We start from the raw sequence: 17058 nt of genomic DNA on the forward strand, positions 1-17058 counted from the left end.
GGCTCACCCACAGGTGTGTGGCTCTGCACACACTCACAGATGTCCTGGAGCCCATGGGAGGGTGGGGAGGGATCCCAAAATGCTGTCTGCTGGTTAAAACAGGCCAGCAGACAAAGGTGGTGCTCTCCTGGCTGGGGGCTCCTGCCCGTGCCACGGCTCCCTGTCCAGCGAAGGGGCTGGTTACAGATGTGAACTCGCAGCCCCCAGTTTGGGCTGTGGCTCTTGGCCTCCTGCAGCAGCTCCCCGGGTCCCCGTGCTGTCCCCACGTCTCCAGGGTCACACAGGTTGGGCTGGATTGTGAAGGAATCACAGTGCCATGAGCTCCCCGGGCGCGTCTCCAGCGTCAGCCAGCACTGGGCGGCTCTTTCCCTCCAGTGCTGCGGCCGATGAGAGTGACGGGGAGGGGGCCCGGGGGGGACCTGGGCCTTCTCCCATATCACACCCCCCAACCCCTCCTTTTTGACCAGAGAAAGTGCAAACCATCCCAAAAGGAGGCCTCACCTCAGGGCCTCTCGGTAGGTCCCTGTGCTGGAGTAGAGGGTGAGTGAGCGAGCGAGACACGCGCAGCAGCTGCGGTGCAGTGACCCCAGGGCCGGCTGGAGCTGAGCTCTGCTCGCTGGGGCTTTCAGAATGAGGTTCAGGATGGAAGGGTAGGTCAGGTCAGACCCTCTCTGCAGTGGGTTTCTCGGCTGTGGTGGCTTTGGCTGGTGTGAGTAAGAGAGGTGGATTTGAATATGACCAGCCTCTGCCGGGGAGAAAAAAAAAGAAGGGAATGGCATCCTGGCAGCAATGGGAGAGGGCTCAGCCTTTCCCTCCATATCTTGAAACGGACTTGAGTTGGTTCTGGGGTGTGGGAGGAGCAGTGACCTCTGTCCTGGGTAAGGTGCTGCATCAATCCCGGCAGATGGAGAGAGCCACAGGGAAGGAGATCCATCAGTGGGAATGTGCCACCCTGCTCCCTGCTCTCTGTGCTGATAGCTTAGCAAAAGAGAGCAGATTGGGGTCCAAAATTGCCATTTCTGCAATAGCTGAGGTTCTGCTGGCAGGGGGAGGACTCGGGATGACTAGTCATGGGCAGAGTGGCATTTTAAAAGCCAGTCATGTGCAGAAACCCACCAGGAGCTTGGTCTGGCCTCGTAGCTCAGTTCCTCTTGCTCTCTTGTAAGAAAGTCTTATAAGTTAGCAGTTGAAGCGTGGAAGGTAGGTAAACAGACTGGGAATGTTCTGGAAGGAGTCACTTTTATATCAGTATTATTTTATTATTATGATTTTCTTTCTGATTTTTTTTTTGTTTGATTCAAATTACTAGCCTGATTTATGTTTTATTTTCCAGTTTGTTCCTTTTGGTTTTGTTCATTTGACATATTCTGTGTTATTTTGTGTGGCCAGCCATGGCTGGGGCACTCAGCCTCCTCACTGGGAGTTGCTGAGGAGAAGGGGGTCATTCTGCCAGGTTAAAGGCAGCAATAAAACATAGAAATAGGAGGAAAACACCCCAAATATCCTACTGGGCAGGGTGCTCAGACTACAGAGGAAGGAGTATCTTTGCCCTTTCTGCAAACCCACTTCCCTCTGTCTCGTGGAGGAATGTGGAAAATGTGTGGCTCTCACTCCAGTGCAAACTGGCCAAAGGATTCAGCAGAGTCCTCAAGGCAAATTGGGCCTAAAGATCTGCTTGTGACTCAGGATGGAGGTACAAGGTTTGAAAACAACCGTTCCTCAGTTAAAGAGCTTTTTGTTAATTAAAAAGCATCAGAGGAATGAGGAGTTGTGACCAGCTTTTATCCACTACTTCTTCCAGGTGATACTTGGGGGGCTTGTAAGCTCGCCCCAGTTTCTGGCAGTGTCTGCAGAGAGTTAAAAGCTCTTTATTGCAGTTGGGTGAGATTGGATTTATAGATTTGCCTCGAAAATGGATCACACTGTGCTTCCCCGGGCTGATTGATTGTCATTAGGGATGGACAGAAGTGTGATCTAATCCCTGGAGGTGTCCAAGGTCAGGCTGGACAGGGCTTGGAGCAACCTGGTCTAGTGGAAGATGTCCCTGCCCATGGCAGGGGGTGGAACTGGATGAACTTTGGGGCCCTTCCGACTCAAACCATCCTGAGATTCCATGAATTCCCCCAAGTGCCCAGGCTCAGGTTGGAGTTCAGAAGTGACAGATCCTTTGTCCAGACTCTGCCAAGGTCTCAGACCTGTGGCATCTCCATTAACAAACCCACATTTCCTGCAGCTCTCCTGTACCTCAGGCACAGCCCTGCACGAAGAGCTGGAGCTTCCACCTCTCCCACCTCCTCACCACCCTTAGCCAGGTGTCTGCTGCCACCCTGAGAAGGTGGCTGGGCAGGGCCACACTTCCCAAGGTTTCCTCACGGGATGAACAGGAGCTGTGTAGGGCCACCCTTCCCAAGGTGCCCTCCTGGGATGTTCAGAAACACCCTGGTGTAGTTCAGGCAGTGGGAATTGGACCTGCTGCTGCTTTGGAAAATCCCACTTGGTGCCTGAATACCTCACCAAACCCTGCTGCCTCCCTCCTTCTGCAAGTGTTTTCTCCAAACCCTCCTCTCTGAACACACCATGGGCTCATTGCTTGGCAGTGTCCTGGGCATTCCCACCGTGGGATTTGGCCTCCTCCAGTCTGTGGACAACTAATCGCTTCCATCTGGAGGTACAAACTCTTAAATTTAAGCCTCCTGGCAAAAGACTTGCTTTTCTTACCTAATTTTCACAGATCTCTTCAAAGAAATTCAAGATGCCAGAGACTGAGGTTGGAAAAAAGTACTTTCCCAGCCAGGGCAGGATTTGCCAGACTGATGTAAAACAGGGAGCCAAAGGAAAGGGCTTTTATAGGATGCAGCTGGGTGCTTAGTTTGTGCCAGCCATGCTCAGTGGAAGCAGCAGGACCCCTCTTGGCGAGCCCACTTGCTGCTTTAGTCCTTTGCTTTGCACCATTTCAGTTTTGATGCCCCATTTAATTTCCGTTGGCTTTTTTTTTTTTTTTAAAAAAACACCCTCTTCGTTTCAAAAAAAAAAAAAAAAAAGGCAACAACGACAACAACAAACAACAACAAAAAAAAAAGCTCTCTCCTCTTTTAATTTTATCTTCCTAAACCAAATTTTCGTACGTTTTATTTTAGATTTTTTTGTTAGATTTTTTTTTTTTTTTTCCTTTTTTTTTTTTATCTTATCTTTTTTGTTTGTTTTTTTTTTCCCCCCTCCTCCTCCTCCTCTTTTTCCCCCTTCCCCCCCCCCTCCTGAATTTCCCCCCCCACCCCCTCGTAGAACCGTCTGCCCCCCCTCAAGATGTAAAATGTGTCAGCACACGATCCACCGCCATTCTGGTAAGTTGGCGGCCGCCTCCGGCCGAGAGCCAGAACGGCGTCCTGGCTGGATACAGCGTCTACTATCGAGCGCTGGACTCGGAGGACACGGAGCTTAAGGAGGTGAATGATATCCCCCCAACCACCAGTCAGATCCTTCTGGAGTCCCTGGAGAAGTGGACGGAGTACCGCGTCACGGTGGTGGCTCACACGGAGGTGGGGCCGGGCCCGGAGAGCTCGCCGGTTATCGTCCGCACGGATGAAGATGGTAATTGAGCTTCTTCTGGGTTTTCCCCCTCCCCGAGTCCCCTGGGGAATTCGTGGCCCTGGGAATTCGTGGCCCTGGTTCCTGTGCCAGCAAGTCCCTTCCCATGGCTCAGGTCCTTTCTCATGGCTCCGGTCCCTTCCCATGGTTCAAATCCCTTCTTACGCCTCCTGTGGTGTGAGACCAAAGCTGGAGGGGGATCACACCCAACCTCCAGTCCCCAGCGGGCCCATTACTTTGTGTTGGCACACCAGGCAGACCCAGAGGAGGAGTTAAAGTCCTTTGCCCCTGCAGGATGTAGCACTGGTGAAGCTGTTTGTGCCGTGGCAATAGATGGGTAGCTGGTGATGCCCCAGAGAGGTTGGGACCACTGGGGTGATGAACACAAAGCTGTGAGTTGCCCTTTGCTGCCATCTCCCTGAGCCCTCTGAGCACTGGGGTCTGGAGGGTTGTCCTGCCCTGCTTTAGGGCATTTCTCAGACTTCTGGGGGGCTTTTTTAACATCCAGCTGCACCACTGTCCCTGAAAAGATGCCCTTACTGAGCCAGGATCAGCTGAGGCAGCAAGGCACCAGAATCAGAGGAGACCGCTGCTGCCAGAAACTGGTTTCATAGAATCATGGTATATCCTGAGTTGGAAGGGATCCACAAGGATCATCCAAGTCCAGCTCTTGGTCCTGCACGGCACAGCCCCAAGAATCCCACCCTGTGCCCCAGAGCACGTTTTAAAATATTAAGAGTTCTTCCCACACATTCCCTGTTACTAGCTCCTCCTTAAGTCAAAGTTTTGGTTACTAGTAGAAAGGAGGAATCTGTTAAAGTTTCCAGAAACCTTCAGTGATAACAGGTCAGTGGCCCCACTCAGAGACTTGAATTTCCCTGGTATTTCTACAGTAAAATAAAACCAGGAAAAAGCAGGAATGTGTGCATGAAGGGAGAGGAGCACCCTCCCTGTGAGGGTAGGACCTCAGATAATATAGGTCAAGTAAATAACATAAGGAAATCTCAAACTTCTCAGGTGTTCTTCCTCTGTCCCAAATCAAAAGAATTTATAAAAAAGCATCAGGTTTGTCCTCAGTGTTGATCCTGTTTCTCTGAGCCTCTGCCCACACCCAACTGGACCCTCCCAAAGGAAGTGGGGTGTTCTTGCAGATTAAGCTCTCATACCCTGTGTTGTAGTTGTTGTCACTATTATTATTGTTATTATTTCCAAAAAATCAACCAAAATTCTATCCAAGACATCTTTTGTTTGCTGTCCTGAGATTCTGCAGTGGTTATAAGCCACCTGCCCTGCCTGAGAGACTAGGGAGCTCCAAGGGCAAGTCCCCCTCCTGATCCTCTCCACCCTGACCTCCCACGGGCAGGACCACAGCTTTCCTGGCTTGTTAGAAACTGCCTTTGCCCTTGGAATGGGATCTGGAACTGTATTGGCTCCTTCCATCTGAGCAAACTGGGCACAGAGGAGCATGTGGAAGGATGGCTGGATGATGAGGTGGACCTGTTCCCTCCAGACCTCCAAGCCATGAAGATTAGGTCCCCTAGAGCTTCTTCCCTGTTTCACTGGGTAGGACTGGTGATGGATGATGAGATATCCGGTTGGTTGAGTCTCCCCTTCCTAGTTGGGTAGGTCTCCCCCTCCTAGTTTGGTAGGTCTCCCCTTCTTAGTTTGGTAGGTCTCCTCCTCCTAGTTTGGTGGGTCTCCCCCTCCTAGTTTGGTGGGTCTCCCCTTCCTACTTCAGTAGGTCTCCCCCTCCTAGCTGGGTAGGTCTCCTCCTCCTGGTTTGGTAGGTCTCCCTTTCCTAGTTTGGTGGGTCTCCCCATCCTACTTTGGTGGGTCTCCCCTTCCTAGTTGGGTAGGTCTCCCCCTCGTCTCTGGGCTGCAGATTCAGGCTGTGCATGTCCCGTAGGTGCACTGACAGGCTCCAGCCAGGAATCCCTGAGTGACTGTTCCCCCTTCCTTCCCTTCCTCGCAGTGCCCAGTGCACCACCTCGGAAAGTGGAGGTGGAGGTCCTGAACTCAACTGCAATCCAAGTGTTCTGGCGCTCTCCAGTCCAGAACCGCCAGCACGGCCAGATCCGGGGATACCAGGTGCACTATGTCCGGATGGAGAACGGAGAGGCCCGGGGGCTGCCCCAGATCAAGGACATCATGCTGGCTGATGCCCAGGTAAGGACCCACCTGCTCCAGTCTCCTCTGGAATCCTTGAGGGGGTGGGTGCTGCGGCTGCCGTGTCTCGTCCCGAGCACCATAGCTGGAGAAGGCAGATGAGAACCTGTGACAAGGTCTGTGTTGTCTCTCTGCAGTTCATTTGTGCTCCCAGGCAATAGTTACTTGGAAGAGTATGAACTGCTGTCCCAGCGCTGAACTAAATATCATCCATCCTCCCCGTGTCTGGGAATTTTTTTAATTCAGGCAGAGGCCACAGTGGAATCTACTAATTTTTCCCACTCTACTTCTTCCTTCATGCTGGCCTGGTAACTTCTGACCTTGTGTGGCTGCTTGCTCAGGGGCTCCTTCCTCATGCTGTGTCTCTGTCTTTCCCTTCTTTCCCCTCTTGTATTCTCATGTGCCAAACCTCTCTTGTTCTCTGCCCAGTGGGAAACAGATGACACTGCTGAATACGTAAGTAAACCAGTAAAAATCCTCTCCCATCCTGGTTCTGTCCCTTCCCTTCTCCCACTTCCTGTTGTGGTGTGATATTTTCCTTTTCCTTTATTTTTTTTGCAGTGCCTGTGTGCCTGTTTTAGAGCCTGTTGGTGGTGTTCCCATGCATTGTCCCCACCCTGTCACTATGATCTGTGACCCTCTGTGATCGTGTCGTTTGTCAGCACGCTGCAATCCCACAGGGTTTTCCCTTTGGCTCCCAGGGAAAGATGGATCTACTGCTGCTCCTCCATGGGGAAGCAGATGGGATCTTGAATTTGGGACTGCCTTGAACATGTCAGTATCCTAAAATGGTTTGGGTTGGAAGGGACCTTAAAGACCATCTTGTTCCACTCCCTGCCATGGGCAGGGACACCTTCCACTAGACAAGGGTGCTCATGTGGGCTGGTCTGCAACACCTCTGTGTCTGGAAAAGATAGTTAGGCTGGGAAGCACTGGGAATTCATAATCCATGAGTCACGAGCTGTAAACAAACAGGGCATAAACAAACACTTTGTGCCCTGAAAGGGCCAAGATTCTTAAAAACTCATTGATACAAAGCACTGAATCACTATTGGTGCTTTTACTTGTAAGTACCTTAAAATCAGCCTGGCTGTTTGGCATTTGCTATTTCTGCTAAAATGATAAATGTTTTCCATAATCTTGCAGCTACAAAGCAGCAGGAGAAAGCATTTCCTCCTTGGAATGACAGGGTCCTAAGATAACACACGACTAAACTGACTGTATTTGTGTCTCCTGGAGATTGCCAAGTGCCCTACAGAAGCGAGGGGGCCTCTTATTTTTGTGATGGAGAAACTGAGTCTCCTGAAAGGCAAAGCCCCTTGCTTAAAATCTTAATAAAACTCAGTGGCAGGTGTGAAAGCAGAACAAGTTCTTGACTTCCAGAAGACGGACCTGTCCCTGCATCCTACAGCTTCCAGACCCATTGATCAAAATCCCACAGTTCTGAAGTTCTGCTGTTCCACTCCCTGCTCACCTTTGGGGAAATAGTTATTTTCAGGATTAACAAATTCTTCCCAAGTGCTGCCCTGAGATTTAATATCAAAAGCATGAAGGGGTGGTAGAGGAAAGCCATAAAAATGCACAGTATTCTCATCTCCCTCCTTTCCGAGGCCTTGGGGAAAACCCTGCTGCATGTGCTGTCATCCTGTTTGATTTAGCACGGGTGTTCCTTTTCCAACACAGCCCTTTGAAGGGCTGGGTCCCTCCTGGAGAAGGGCTGTTCTTCAGGCCAGTGTTCCAACAGAAGCTCCTGGGAGCCAGGTGTGGGAAGGCTGATAGAGGATGGGAAGGAGGGGGTGGGATTTAGGAGGGAGCTTTAGTGGGCGAGCTGAAAACGTTGTCTTGCACTTTACGTTCAAGCAATCCCTTTAATATTGTGAAGGCATTAAAAATATCTCTGAGGAGAGAAGAGAGGGGGTAATGGTGAAAAAAATGTAATCTCCCTGAAACCTCTGAGCCCTCCTCTGAGGCTGCACAGTGGAGAGGAAAGCTTTGAAGGGAGCGACGGCGTTTGGATGCTGAAGTGGTTTGTGTAGAAACAGGGAATGTGTGAGAGGTAGATCTGGAGGAGAACGCCTTGAACAGGGCCCTGTAGAGCCAGGCTGTGTTCACAGAGGTGTGTGTGCCTCATCCTGTGGCTCTCTCTCTCCTGCCAGTTCCCACAGCTCCAGTCGCCCCAGAGTGTCTCGTGCTTTCGGATTCAGTGTTTTCCTGCATGCTGGAAAAGGGCTCAGACTCCTGCAAGGAGGAGAGATCTGCCTGTGTGTGTGGGCCCTAATACTGACAGGGTTTTCCTTTGGAATCTTGCAAACAGGAAATGGTCATTGCTGGGCTCCAGCCAGAGACTTCATATTCCATCACCGTCGCCGCCTACACCATGAAGGGAGATGGTGCTCGCAGCAAGCCCAAGGTGGTCACCACCAAGGGTGCAGGTGAGAGCCTTTTCCTGAACCACTGGGATTCATCCCTTTCCTAAAGCCAAGGTGCTCTTTTCTCCAGGCTCACCTTCTTTTCTCCCACTCCCTTCTTGAAGGACAGACTTGCAATAAGTGCTGTGCTGCCCCAAATTAATTCCAGCAAAGCACAAACCCCTTTATTCCTCACATGCAGCCCTCAGCAGATGTCACAGTTTTCTGCCCAGTGCTGCAGGAAGCCCAGGCACACCCAGAAATGCAACAGGGGATGAATTCATCACTTTTAATCTCTCGTTCTGTAACTTCCAGTGCACCAGCAGTACAGAGACTCTGCCTGGTGTGACACTGGAGGGACTGGGTAGGAGTGCTGGGGCCAGGAGAGGCAGAGCTCTGCTGTTGTGGTGGGGACTTGCAAAGACCTGAAGAGCAGCAGGAGACAGTGGTGGCTTGTCCTCCCACTCTTCTCTTCTGGCATCATGTCTGAATATACATCCCCTGTGTTCAGGACTAGCAGAGGGAGAAGTAGTGACAGTATTGACCTTTCCTGGCTCACATTTCGGGGACCTGGGCTCTGCCTGCACATACCCAGGTTCATCCCTCCTTTGACCTTCCTGGCACAGTCCCTGCCAGCCTCAGTACAGACACTGGTGCCAAGCCAGGATGGCAGGGCCTGAACAGAGGAATGACAAAGGGCAGCAGGGTGCCCCTTGCTCCCCCAAACAGCTGTGCAGCAGGCAGAAAGGACAGGTACACACATCCCCTGCCCTCGCAGCATCTGGGGGTTCTGCTCTCATGACTTAAACCCCTGCTCTGCTTTGCAAGCAGGGCTTTGTGCAGTGAAGGAAGACCTGGAGCTGTCCCTCACCCAGCCCATCTCTTGTTGGACTGTGGTTACCTTCTTTCATTCCATTTTGCTCATGCTCTTTCTTTTTTTCCTGCTTTCAAGTGAGGGCTTTCTCCCCTTTACACTTCTCTGTCTGTAACTTCCCAACCCTGATAATCTGTTTATTCACTTCATAGTTCTGGAGCTGTTGTCTTCACCTTGCCCGTAGCAGCTGCATAAACTGACATCATCCCTTGTTTCTGGGAGAGCACTGCTGTGCCTCTGCAGGCATCTAAGGCCTCTGCCAGCACTGCAGAATTAAGCTGGAAACCTCTGTCCATGCTCCAGAGGCAGCTCAGACACTCAGCCCAGTGTGCAGGACAGAGAGCTCGGGAGCCCTTCCTGGAACACACAGGGCTGGAGCTGCCAGTGCCCTCCCTGTTCTTGCCTTTTCCCTGCCCTGACTCACATCCCCATCTCATTTCATGTCCTTGTTTAGACAAGTGGGTGGGATTTCAGCCTTTCTCTCCCCTCCTGCCTCCCCTGCCCAGTTCAGAGACTGGTTCACAGGAGAGGGAGGTTGCTTTCCAGGACACAGCTCCTGCAGGTGTCACCTTTGGTGCCAACTCTCAGGCTCCTGTGCTCACCCCTTGCAGTGTCACCGTGCTGTGAGAAGCCTTTTCCTTCGCTCACCCTCTTCTCCTTCCCCTCCAGCCATGCCCATGTTTCTCCTCACTAGTTCTCTGGTTCTCTCCTCTCTTTTCCTTCTTCCCAAAGCTCTCCAGCCTTTCCATTTTCCTCTCTCAGAGCCTTTCTCTCTGCCTTGCTCCCTTGTCAGTCTCTCTTGTCACCCTCCCTCATCTCTCCCCATTAGGATTTGCAGTGCAGGTGATCTGTCACAGAGAGATGTTTTCTCCAGCACAGCAGCTATTACCCAAAACTCAATTTCCCCCAATCTGAAATAGCTATTTAAAAAAAAAAAATCTTCCAAATGGCTCTGTAACATTCTTACCTTCTTTGCAGTGTTGAGTCAATACACTTTCTGAGAGGAAAGATTTCTTTCTTTATCATTCAGGGCTGGGGGCTGAATTTAAATACAGTAATACATCCAATTTTCTCCTTTACTGTCCAAACCAATTGCAAAATAAAACACTTCCCTCCACTGCGCTTTCTTTTCACCTTCCTTCCAAACAATATTTGTTGTGCAGATGTAATACTTTCAAGCTCAGCTGATTATAGTAACATTTGTGATAAAAACTGAAACATAAAGGTAATGGCGTTGTTTTTCTCTTTAATGTGTTCCTTGGGCATTCCCAAGGGAGGAGGCTGCCTCTCCCAGCTCCTTCCCTAGCCATCCTTTGGCAGTTTGGAAGGAGTAAAGCATTTGTTTCAGAGACAGACCTTCATCCTCGTGTTCAGGTGTCAGTGGAGGCATCAGACAGAAGGGGTTCCCCAGTTTTTCCCTGTCAGGATCCTGCATCCTTCCCTGCTCCCTCTGTCAGCCACTCCAGCATTCCAACCCTCACCCTTCAGCTGGGCTTAAGCTGGGAGAGCAGGATGGGGTCTCTCCCAACTCCATTCTTCCTTCTCCTGCCCGACCAGGAGAAACACCAAGGCGGAGAGGAGGGAATTAGGTCTCTAATAGTGGAGCTGAGTGTCAATGACGCGTGAGCTGCTGGAATTAATGCTCTGCTTTCTCCGCCTTCGGGAACCTCTGGGCCTGCACGTGTCATTTAACTGTGGCTGTGGGCTTGCTTGGCAGTCAGGCAGTGCCAGGGCTCATTAGGCAGAGACATGGCACTGCTGAGCTCCCCCAAATCCCCCCAAATGCGGAGGAGCTCCCTGACAGGTTAAGGAGGAGCTCGCTGGAAACACCCCAGCACTTGGAGGGCTTCTCACTTCCTCCAGAGGAGAAAAACCGCACGGAGGGAGCAGCAGCTCTCCCTGCCCTCTGTCTTGCACAGATTTTGGGCTCTGTTTCCACTCTCTGTGCTCCCTTCTGTACCCAACTGGGCAATGAGCTGCCTGCCAGCCTCGCTGAGCTGGCCCTGTGCCTGCTGCTCGGGACCTGGGGCTGCCCAGACTTCCTTCCCCATCCTTCATTACTTCACCCTCAGCTGCTCTGGACTTCCCAGCCTGAGCCAATCTGTTCCAGTCTCTTTCTGCATGAGTTGGGCTGTGTAATGGAGAGAGAGAGAAAAAGGACAGGAGTTTGGGGACTCCAGGTTTGTTCTTCCCTGCTCTAGGAAGCAACTGGGACAGGAGGCTGGGAGTCAGGACTCCTGAGTTTGTTCTTCCCAGCAGTGGGAGGGTGTGTGGTCCAGGGATACGGGAGGAGCTGTGCACATCTTTCCATCCTGAGCACAGGAGAGAAAATAAATCCAGAAATGTGTCAGTACCTCACAGCTGACATGTTGGCAGTGCTCCTCATTTCCTAAACTGGATAGACACCATCCACCTGCACAGGGTGGGTGAGAGCAGCTTGGGCTACACGGGAATACCCTACGGCACACAGAGCCCAGCTGGAACACTGCCACTGGCTTCAGGACCCTGTTGCTGCAGCTGAGGAGTCTCTTCATCCCCTCTCCCCTTGTCCCACCTTTGGCTGAAGATATCTCTCTTCTCTCTCCTAGTCCCAGGAAAGCCCATCCTGTCTGTGCACCAGACAGAGGAGAACACTCTCCTGGTGAAATGGGAGCCTCCGTTGGACGCGGAAGGCCAGGTGTTGGGCTACCGGCTCCAGTTTGGCCGCAAGGACGTCGACCCTCTGGCCACCTTGGAGTTCTCGGCGCTGGAGGATAAGTACACGGCTCCCAGCATCCACAAGGGCGCCACGTACGTGTTCAAGCTGGCCGTGAAAAGCCGGGCTGGCTTCGGGGAGGAAGCTGTGCAGGAACTCACCACCCCCGAAGACATCCCCAAGGGTTACCCCCAAATCCTCGAGGCGAGCAACGTCACTGCCATGTCGGTGCAGTTCGGCTGGCTGCCCCCCGTGCTGGCCGAGCGCAACGGAGCCATCGTCAAATACACCGTGGCCTACCGGGAAGCCGGTTCTCCCGGCAACCTGCTGGAGAAAGACCTGCCCCCCTCCCCAGAGAACTCGTACACCCTCAACGGCCTCAAACCCAACACCGCCTATGATGTTAAAATCCGTGCTCACACCAGTAAAGGCCCCGGGCCCTACAGCCCGACCGTCCAGTATCGGACGTTCCAGCTGGATCAAGGTAGGACTTACCGGTTTCTCCTCCCTCTCTCCCCTTGTATCCGGGGCTGGTGCCGGGAGGCAAGAGAGCTGGAGAGGTCAGGCCAGGCTCAGCCAGGCTCGTGAGTAAATGCAAAGCATTGTGGTGTCACACTCAGTCCCTCCGCTCCTCTCTGCCTTGTGCCAGGTAAGTCCCTTTTACCACTTTCTTCTAAGTTAAGTCCGGACACCTTCTGTCACTGGCACCTGGAGGGGGGGGCCAGTCGCTACACACAGGTGGGAAGAGCCTTTTCTTCAGCTTTTGCAAACAGCCAAAATTAAAGAGAAAACTAAAACAAAAAAAAAAAAAACAACACCACGCTCAGACCGTGAGCTGGGATGGGTTTCCTCACCTGAGCATGCTCAGCCAGCCAGCACCTCGTTCCTGCAGCAGCCACCCAGGCCCAAAAGTGTGGGGGCAAAGCCACAGGCCCTCCCTGGGGTTAGGCAAGGGAACAGGGAGCACTGGGAGATGGACCTTGGCAAAACTCAAGCACAGTGTGGAGGAGGGAACAATCCCTTCCATTCCGGCAGCCGCAGCCAGACCCAGCCTGGCAGAGCCCTCTTCCAGCGCCTGACATTCTCTTCCTTCTCTTTCCTGCTCTTCCTTCCCTCTGCTACCTTTTCTTCTCCTTTCTCCCCTTCCTCCTCACTTTTTTCTCCACAGTTTTACCCAAAAACTTCAAGGTGAAGATGGTGACGAAGACATCCGTCCTTTTGAGCTGGGAGTTCCCTGAGAACTACAACTCTCCTACCCCATACAAGGCAAGTGGAATTCAGGAGTCAGATCTGTGTTTCTTCCCAGTTTCCTGGAAATCTTGTCTGTTGGGTTGAATAAGAAGTTGTAAGAGGCAAGAATTCTGGATTCCTGCCTCAGATATGGGCAGGTAATGGTTGATCAGTACCTCAATGAAGTGGGCTGGAAATCAGGGCTGTTGGGTTGCATTTCCATCTCTGTTACCAAATCCTCACTTCCCCAGACAAGTTACTTTTCGGTCAGGAAGAATTTCCTCATGAAAAGGGTTGTTAAAGTTTGGAAGAGGCTGCACAGGGAGGTTTGGAGTCCCCATCCCTGGAGGTGTCCAAGGAATGACCGGGCATGGCACTCAGTGCTCTGGGCTGGGTGACAAGGTGGGGATCAGTCACAGCTTGGACTCGATGATCCTGGAGGTCTTTTCCAACCTAAATAATAATTTTTCCATTTTCCATATTCATTTCTGGATAAAAACTGCTCTTCCCAGAGGAATCTGAAGGCTTTGACCTGCATCTGCCTCGTGCAGTGGGCACAAGAGATCAAGAGCTCCCCACTCAAACACTTCTGTTCTCTGGCACAGCTGAGTGCCCTGTGTTCCCTGCAAACCAAAGGAATGGGGAGGAAGGGGAAGGAGTTTGGCTGTTTGAGCAGTATCAGCCTTGCTCATGGGACAACCTCTTCCCCTCCCACAGATCCAGTACAACGGGCTGCACGTGGACGTGGACGGACGCACCACCAAGAAACTCATCACCCACCTGAGGCCCCGCACCTTCTACAACTTCGTGCTGATGAACCAGGGCAACAGCATGGGGGGGCTGCAGCAGAACGTTGCTGCCTGGACTGCTGCTGACATGTTGTCCAAGAAGCCAGAGGTGACCCACAAGCCTGATGCCGATGGCAACGTGGTGGTGATTCTCCCTGACGTGAAGAGCTCTGTGCCTGTCCAGTAGGTCCCTGTTAAACTGCTGGTTGGGGGGGTGCTCAGTCCATGTTTTGGGGTTCAACCCTGATGGCTGGAGGCCACAGTACAAACCCACCAGTGTTCCCTCCATTTTCAGCCTTTTCCTGACTCTTGCCTTTTGGAGGTGCTTCCCAGAGCTAACAGAGAAAGCCAAAGAAATGCAAAAGGAATACATAAGGGAGACATGGGGCGGCCACTGATTCCAGCTCCTTCCAGGAATAACAATTCTGCTAAATTAAAAATAAGGGGCTTGCTGGATTGAGCCAGTGGGGCAGTTTGGGCAAACCTACATCAGTGTGTGCACTCTCTTCTTCTGTGGCTTGTGGAAGGAGTTTAATTCCTTCTGTTCCTTCTATTTCTTCTGATTATTCCCAACTCTTAGGGCTTTCTACATTGTGGTGGTGCCTCTGAGGAAGTCCCGGGGAGGACAGTTCCTCAACCCCTTGGGCAGCCCTGAGGAGATGGACCTGGAGGAGGTGAGTGTGGGCGAAACCAGAGCCAGCTGTGGGGAGAGAGCAAACATCTGTAAGGGGTGGGATGGTGAGCTGAGAGCTGGGAAGGGACCTTTGGGGTTCCTGTTCTCCACATTCAGAGTAACCAAGGTGTGGGCAGTCTGGGAGGGATGGATTGGCTCTCCTTGCCTCTCCCTTCTTGGGGTTCAGAGCGTTCCTCTGCCTCCTGCAGCTGGTTCAGGACATTGCCAGGCTCCGGCGCCGCAGCCTCCGTCACTCCCGACAGCTGGACTTCCCCAAGCCCTACATCGCTGCCCGGTTCCGCTCCCTCCCCTCCCACTTCATCCTGGGGGACATGAAACACTACGACAACTTTGAGAACAGAGCCCTGGAGCCGGGGCAGAAATATGTCATCTTCATCCTGGCAGTGCTGCAGGAACCTGAGGCCGTAAGTTGTCCCGCTCTGCTCGGCACTGGTGAGGCCTCACTCTGAGTAGTGTGGCAGTTTTGGTCACCATAATATAAGAAAGATATTAACCTCTTAGAGAGTGTCCAAAGGAGGCAACGAGGATGGGGAAGGGCCTTGATTTGAAGCCGTGTGAGGACACTGAGGGCACTTGGTGTGTTCAGCTGGAGGAGACTGAGGAGAGACCTCACTGCAGTTACAACTTCCTGGGCAGGGGCAGAGGAGGGGCAGGCACTGATCTCTGCTCTGTGGGGACCAGGGACAGGACCCAGGGAATGGCCTGGAGTTGTGTCAGGGCAGGGTTATGTTGGATCTCAGGAAAAGGTTCTTCCCCCAGAGGCTGGTTGGGCACTGCCCAGGCTCCCCAGGGCAGTGGGCACAGCACCAAGGCTGCCAGAGCTTAAGGAGTGCTTGGATGATCCTCTGGGGCACAGGGTGTGACGCTTGGGGATGGTCCTGTGTGGGGCTGAGGGTTGGAGTTGATGATCCTTGTGGGTCCCTTCCAACTCAGCATATTCTGTGATTCTGTGAAGTGCTGCCTGCTTTCCCCTGCCCTCTCCAGATCCTTGTGCCCCTCATCCCCATCACGGACCAGAGGCAGCAGCTGCTCCCATGGGAGCTGCCAGCAGCCCTGCTGCCCTCCTGGCATTCCCCAGAACTTTCTCCCAGCAGATCCTTCAGGTTTTTTATTTTGCAAAGACCTTCCACTCCAGCTGTGAAGCTTTTGGATGTGGCTCTTGGAACTGTTGGTGCTTGTGCTTGTGGCTGCATTACACAAACGTGCTCTTCCAAGCAGCCAGGCCAATGGCACAGGCAGCTCTGATTTTCCCAGTCTTCCTGGGCAGGACTTGTATACTTGTGGCTACAAATTGGAGTCCAGAATGTGGAGGAACACTGAACTGTCCCCTCAGGACTTACACTCGAGTTCAGAGAGCCCTAGGTCAGACCCCTTTTCCTTTAAAGGTTGTCCTTTAATTCCTCAGAACAATGACCCCAAACATCCTGCTCTGGGAGCACATCACACCCCCTGGTCATTGCTAAATTTCCCACCATACACAAAGGGGAGGTTTTTTTTTTTATGGAAAACTACATGTGCTCTCTACCACTGCAACATTGCTGCTGCTTTCACTGGGGCTGTGTTTGGCTTTATGAAAACAACTGTTTTAATATTTACCTGCCTCCTCCCTCCTGCACAATGGCAAACAGCCTAATGCTCTGTTGTTCTTAAATCCCCCTGTGGAATTGTAGCAGGGAGCTACTGGAAATTAAGGGTTTTCAGAGGGTTTTTTCCCCAATAAATATTTGGTTGTGTACTTGATATTAAAGGCTTAGGCTGACACGCTTCTGAATGGGTTTCTCAATCGGATTACTGCAGCTTGTGGTAATTTCTGCTTTAGAACAAGGTGCTGCAGACTCTCACAGCAGCCTGGATCCACAGCAGTTCCCAAGTATGGAGCAGTATTCCAGTCTGCTCAGGGCTGATGGAGTTCAAGGACTCAGAGCCACTGTTCTTGTCCTGTCCCTGGCTCCTCTCCCAAACCAGCCATACCAGTTCTCCTCTGTGCAGTTCGGTTTCTGGAGTTTCTCTGTAAGGTGGGAATGCATCCTCCCTGGAATGGGCAGATTGTAGTGCTCTTGAGAACAAGCAATGCCCTTTAGTCAGGATTCTGGTTCCTCTGATTCTCCTCAAGAGCCCAGTTCACTGCAGAGGGAACAGAACATACTGCATTTTATTAATTTGTATTTAATTGTGGGGGGTGGTTTTTTTCAGTCACCAGACCAAGCATTAATTCTTGTTTTAATCCCTTCCCTCTCGCTCTGTAATCCCATCTGACTGTCAAAATCCAGATGGTTACATGAGAGCTTGGAAAAAGTTTTTGGTTTTTTGTGGCAATGGCAAGGGCCCAGAGATGTGGTGAAACAGAGGCACAGCCAACTGGTTCTCTGAAAGCACCTTCCTGGCTGCAGCATGAGGGGAGCCACAGGCCCAAGGCAGGCTAGAGTTCACATGAGTGTGATCCTTCAGTGTTCTGTGTCACCTGGAGCACTGTAGGATGAAGATACCCTGTCCTATGGTTCTTCCCCCTGAGGGACACTGGAACAAGCTTCCCAGGGCAGTGGCCACGGTCCCAAGGCTGCCAGAGCTCAAGAAACATTTGGACAATGCTCTGAGGGACAGGGTGGGATTGTTGGGGT

At 52.0% G+C, this 17058-nt stretch overlaps 1 protein-coding gene across 13 annotated transcripts in view; it reads left to right on the top strand.

Annotated features, from left to right (window-relative positions):
• PTPRS (protein tyrosine phosphatase receptor type S) overlaps window positions 1-17058 on the top strand; it is a 165924-nt gene that overhangs the window by 122201 nt on the left and 26665 nt on the right. For 5 of the 13 annotated variants that reach the window (XM_027724504.2, XM_039382821.1, XM_027724506.2 and 2 more), the window contains 9 exons: window positions 3283-3588; window positions 5558-5751; window positions 6181-6207; window positions 8066-8183; window positions 11622-12212; window positions 12897-12994; window positions 13676-13929; window positions 14327-14420; window positions 14629-14844. In XM_027724504.2, coding sequence (XP_027580305.1) covers window positions 3283-3588; window positions 5558-5751; window positions 6181-6207; window positions 8066-8183; window positions 11622-12212; window positions 12897-12994; window positions 13676-13929; window positions 14327-14420; window positions 14629-14844 — 1898 coding nt within the window. The remainder of the gene's footprint in view (window positions 1-3282; window positions 3589-5557; window positions 5752-6180; window positions 6208-8065; window positions 8184-11621; window positions 12213-12896; window positions 12995-13675; window positions 13930-14326; window positions 14421-14628; window positions 14845-17058) is intronic. The other 8 variants (XM_039382819.1, XM_039382820.1, XM_039382822.1 and 5 more) reach the window with 2 other exon arrangements.

The sequence above is a fragment of the Pipra filicauda genome, unplaced genomic scaffold (genome assembly GCF_003945595.2).
Source record: "Pipra filicauda isolate LSUMZ 115617 unplaced genomic scaffold, ASM394559v2 scaffold285_size1263560_pilon, whole genome shotgun sequence".
NCBI classification, from domain to species: domain Eukaryota; kingdom Metazoa; phylum Chordata; class Aves; order Passeriformes; family Pipridae; genus Pipra; species Pipra filicauda.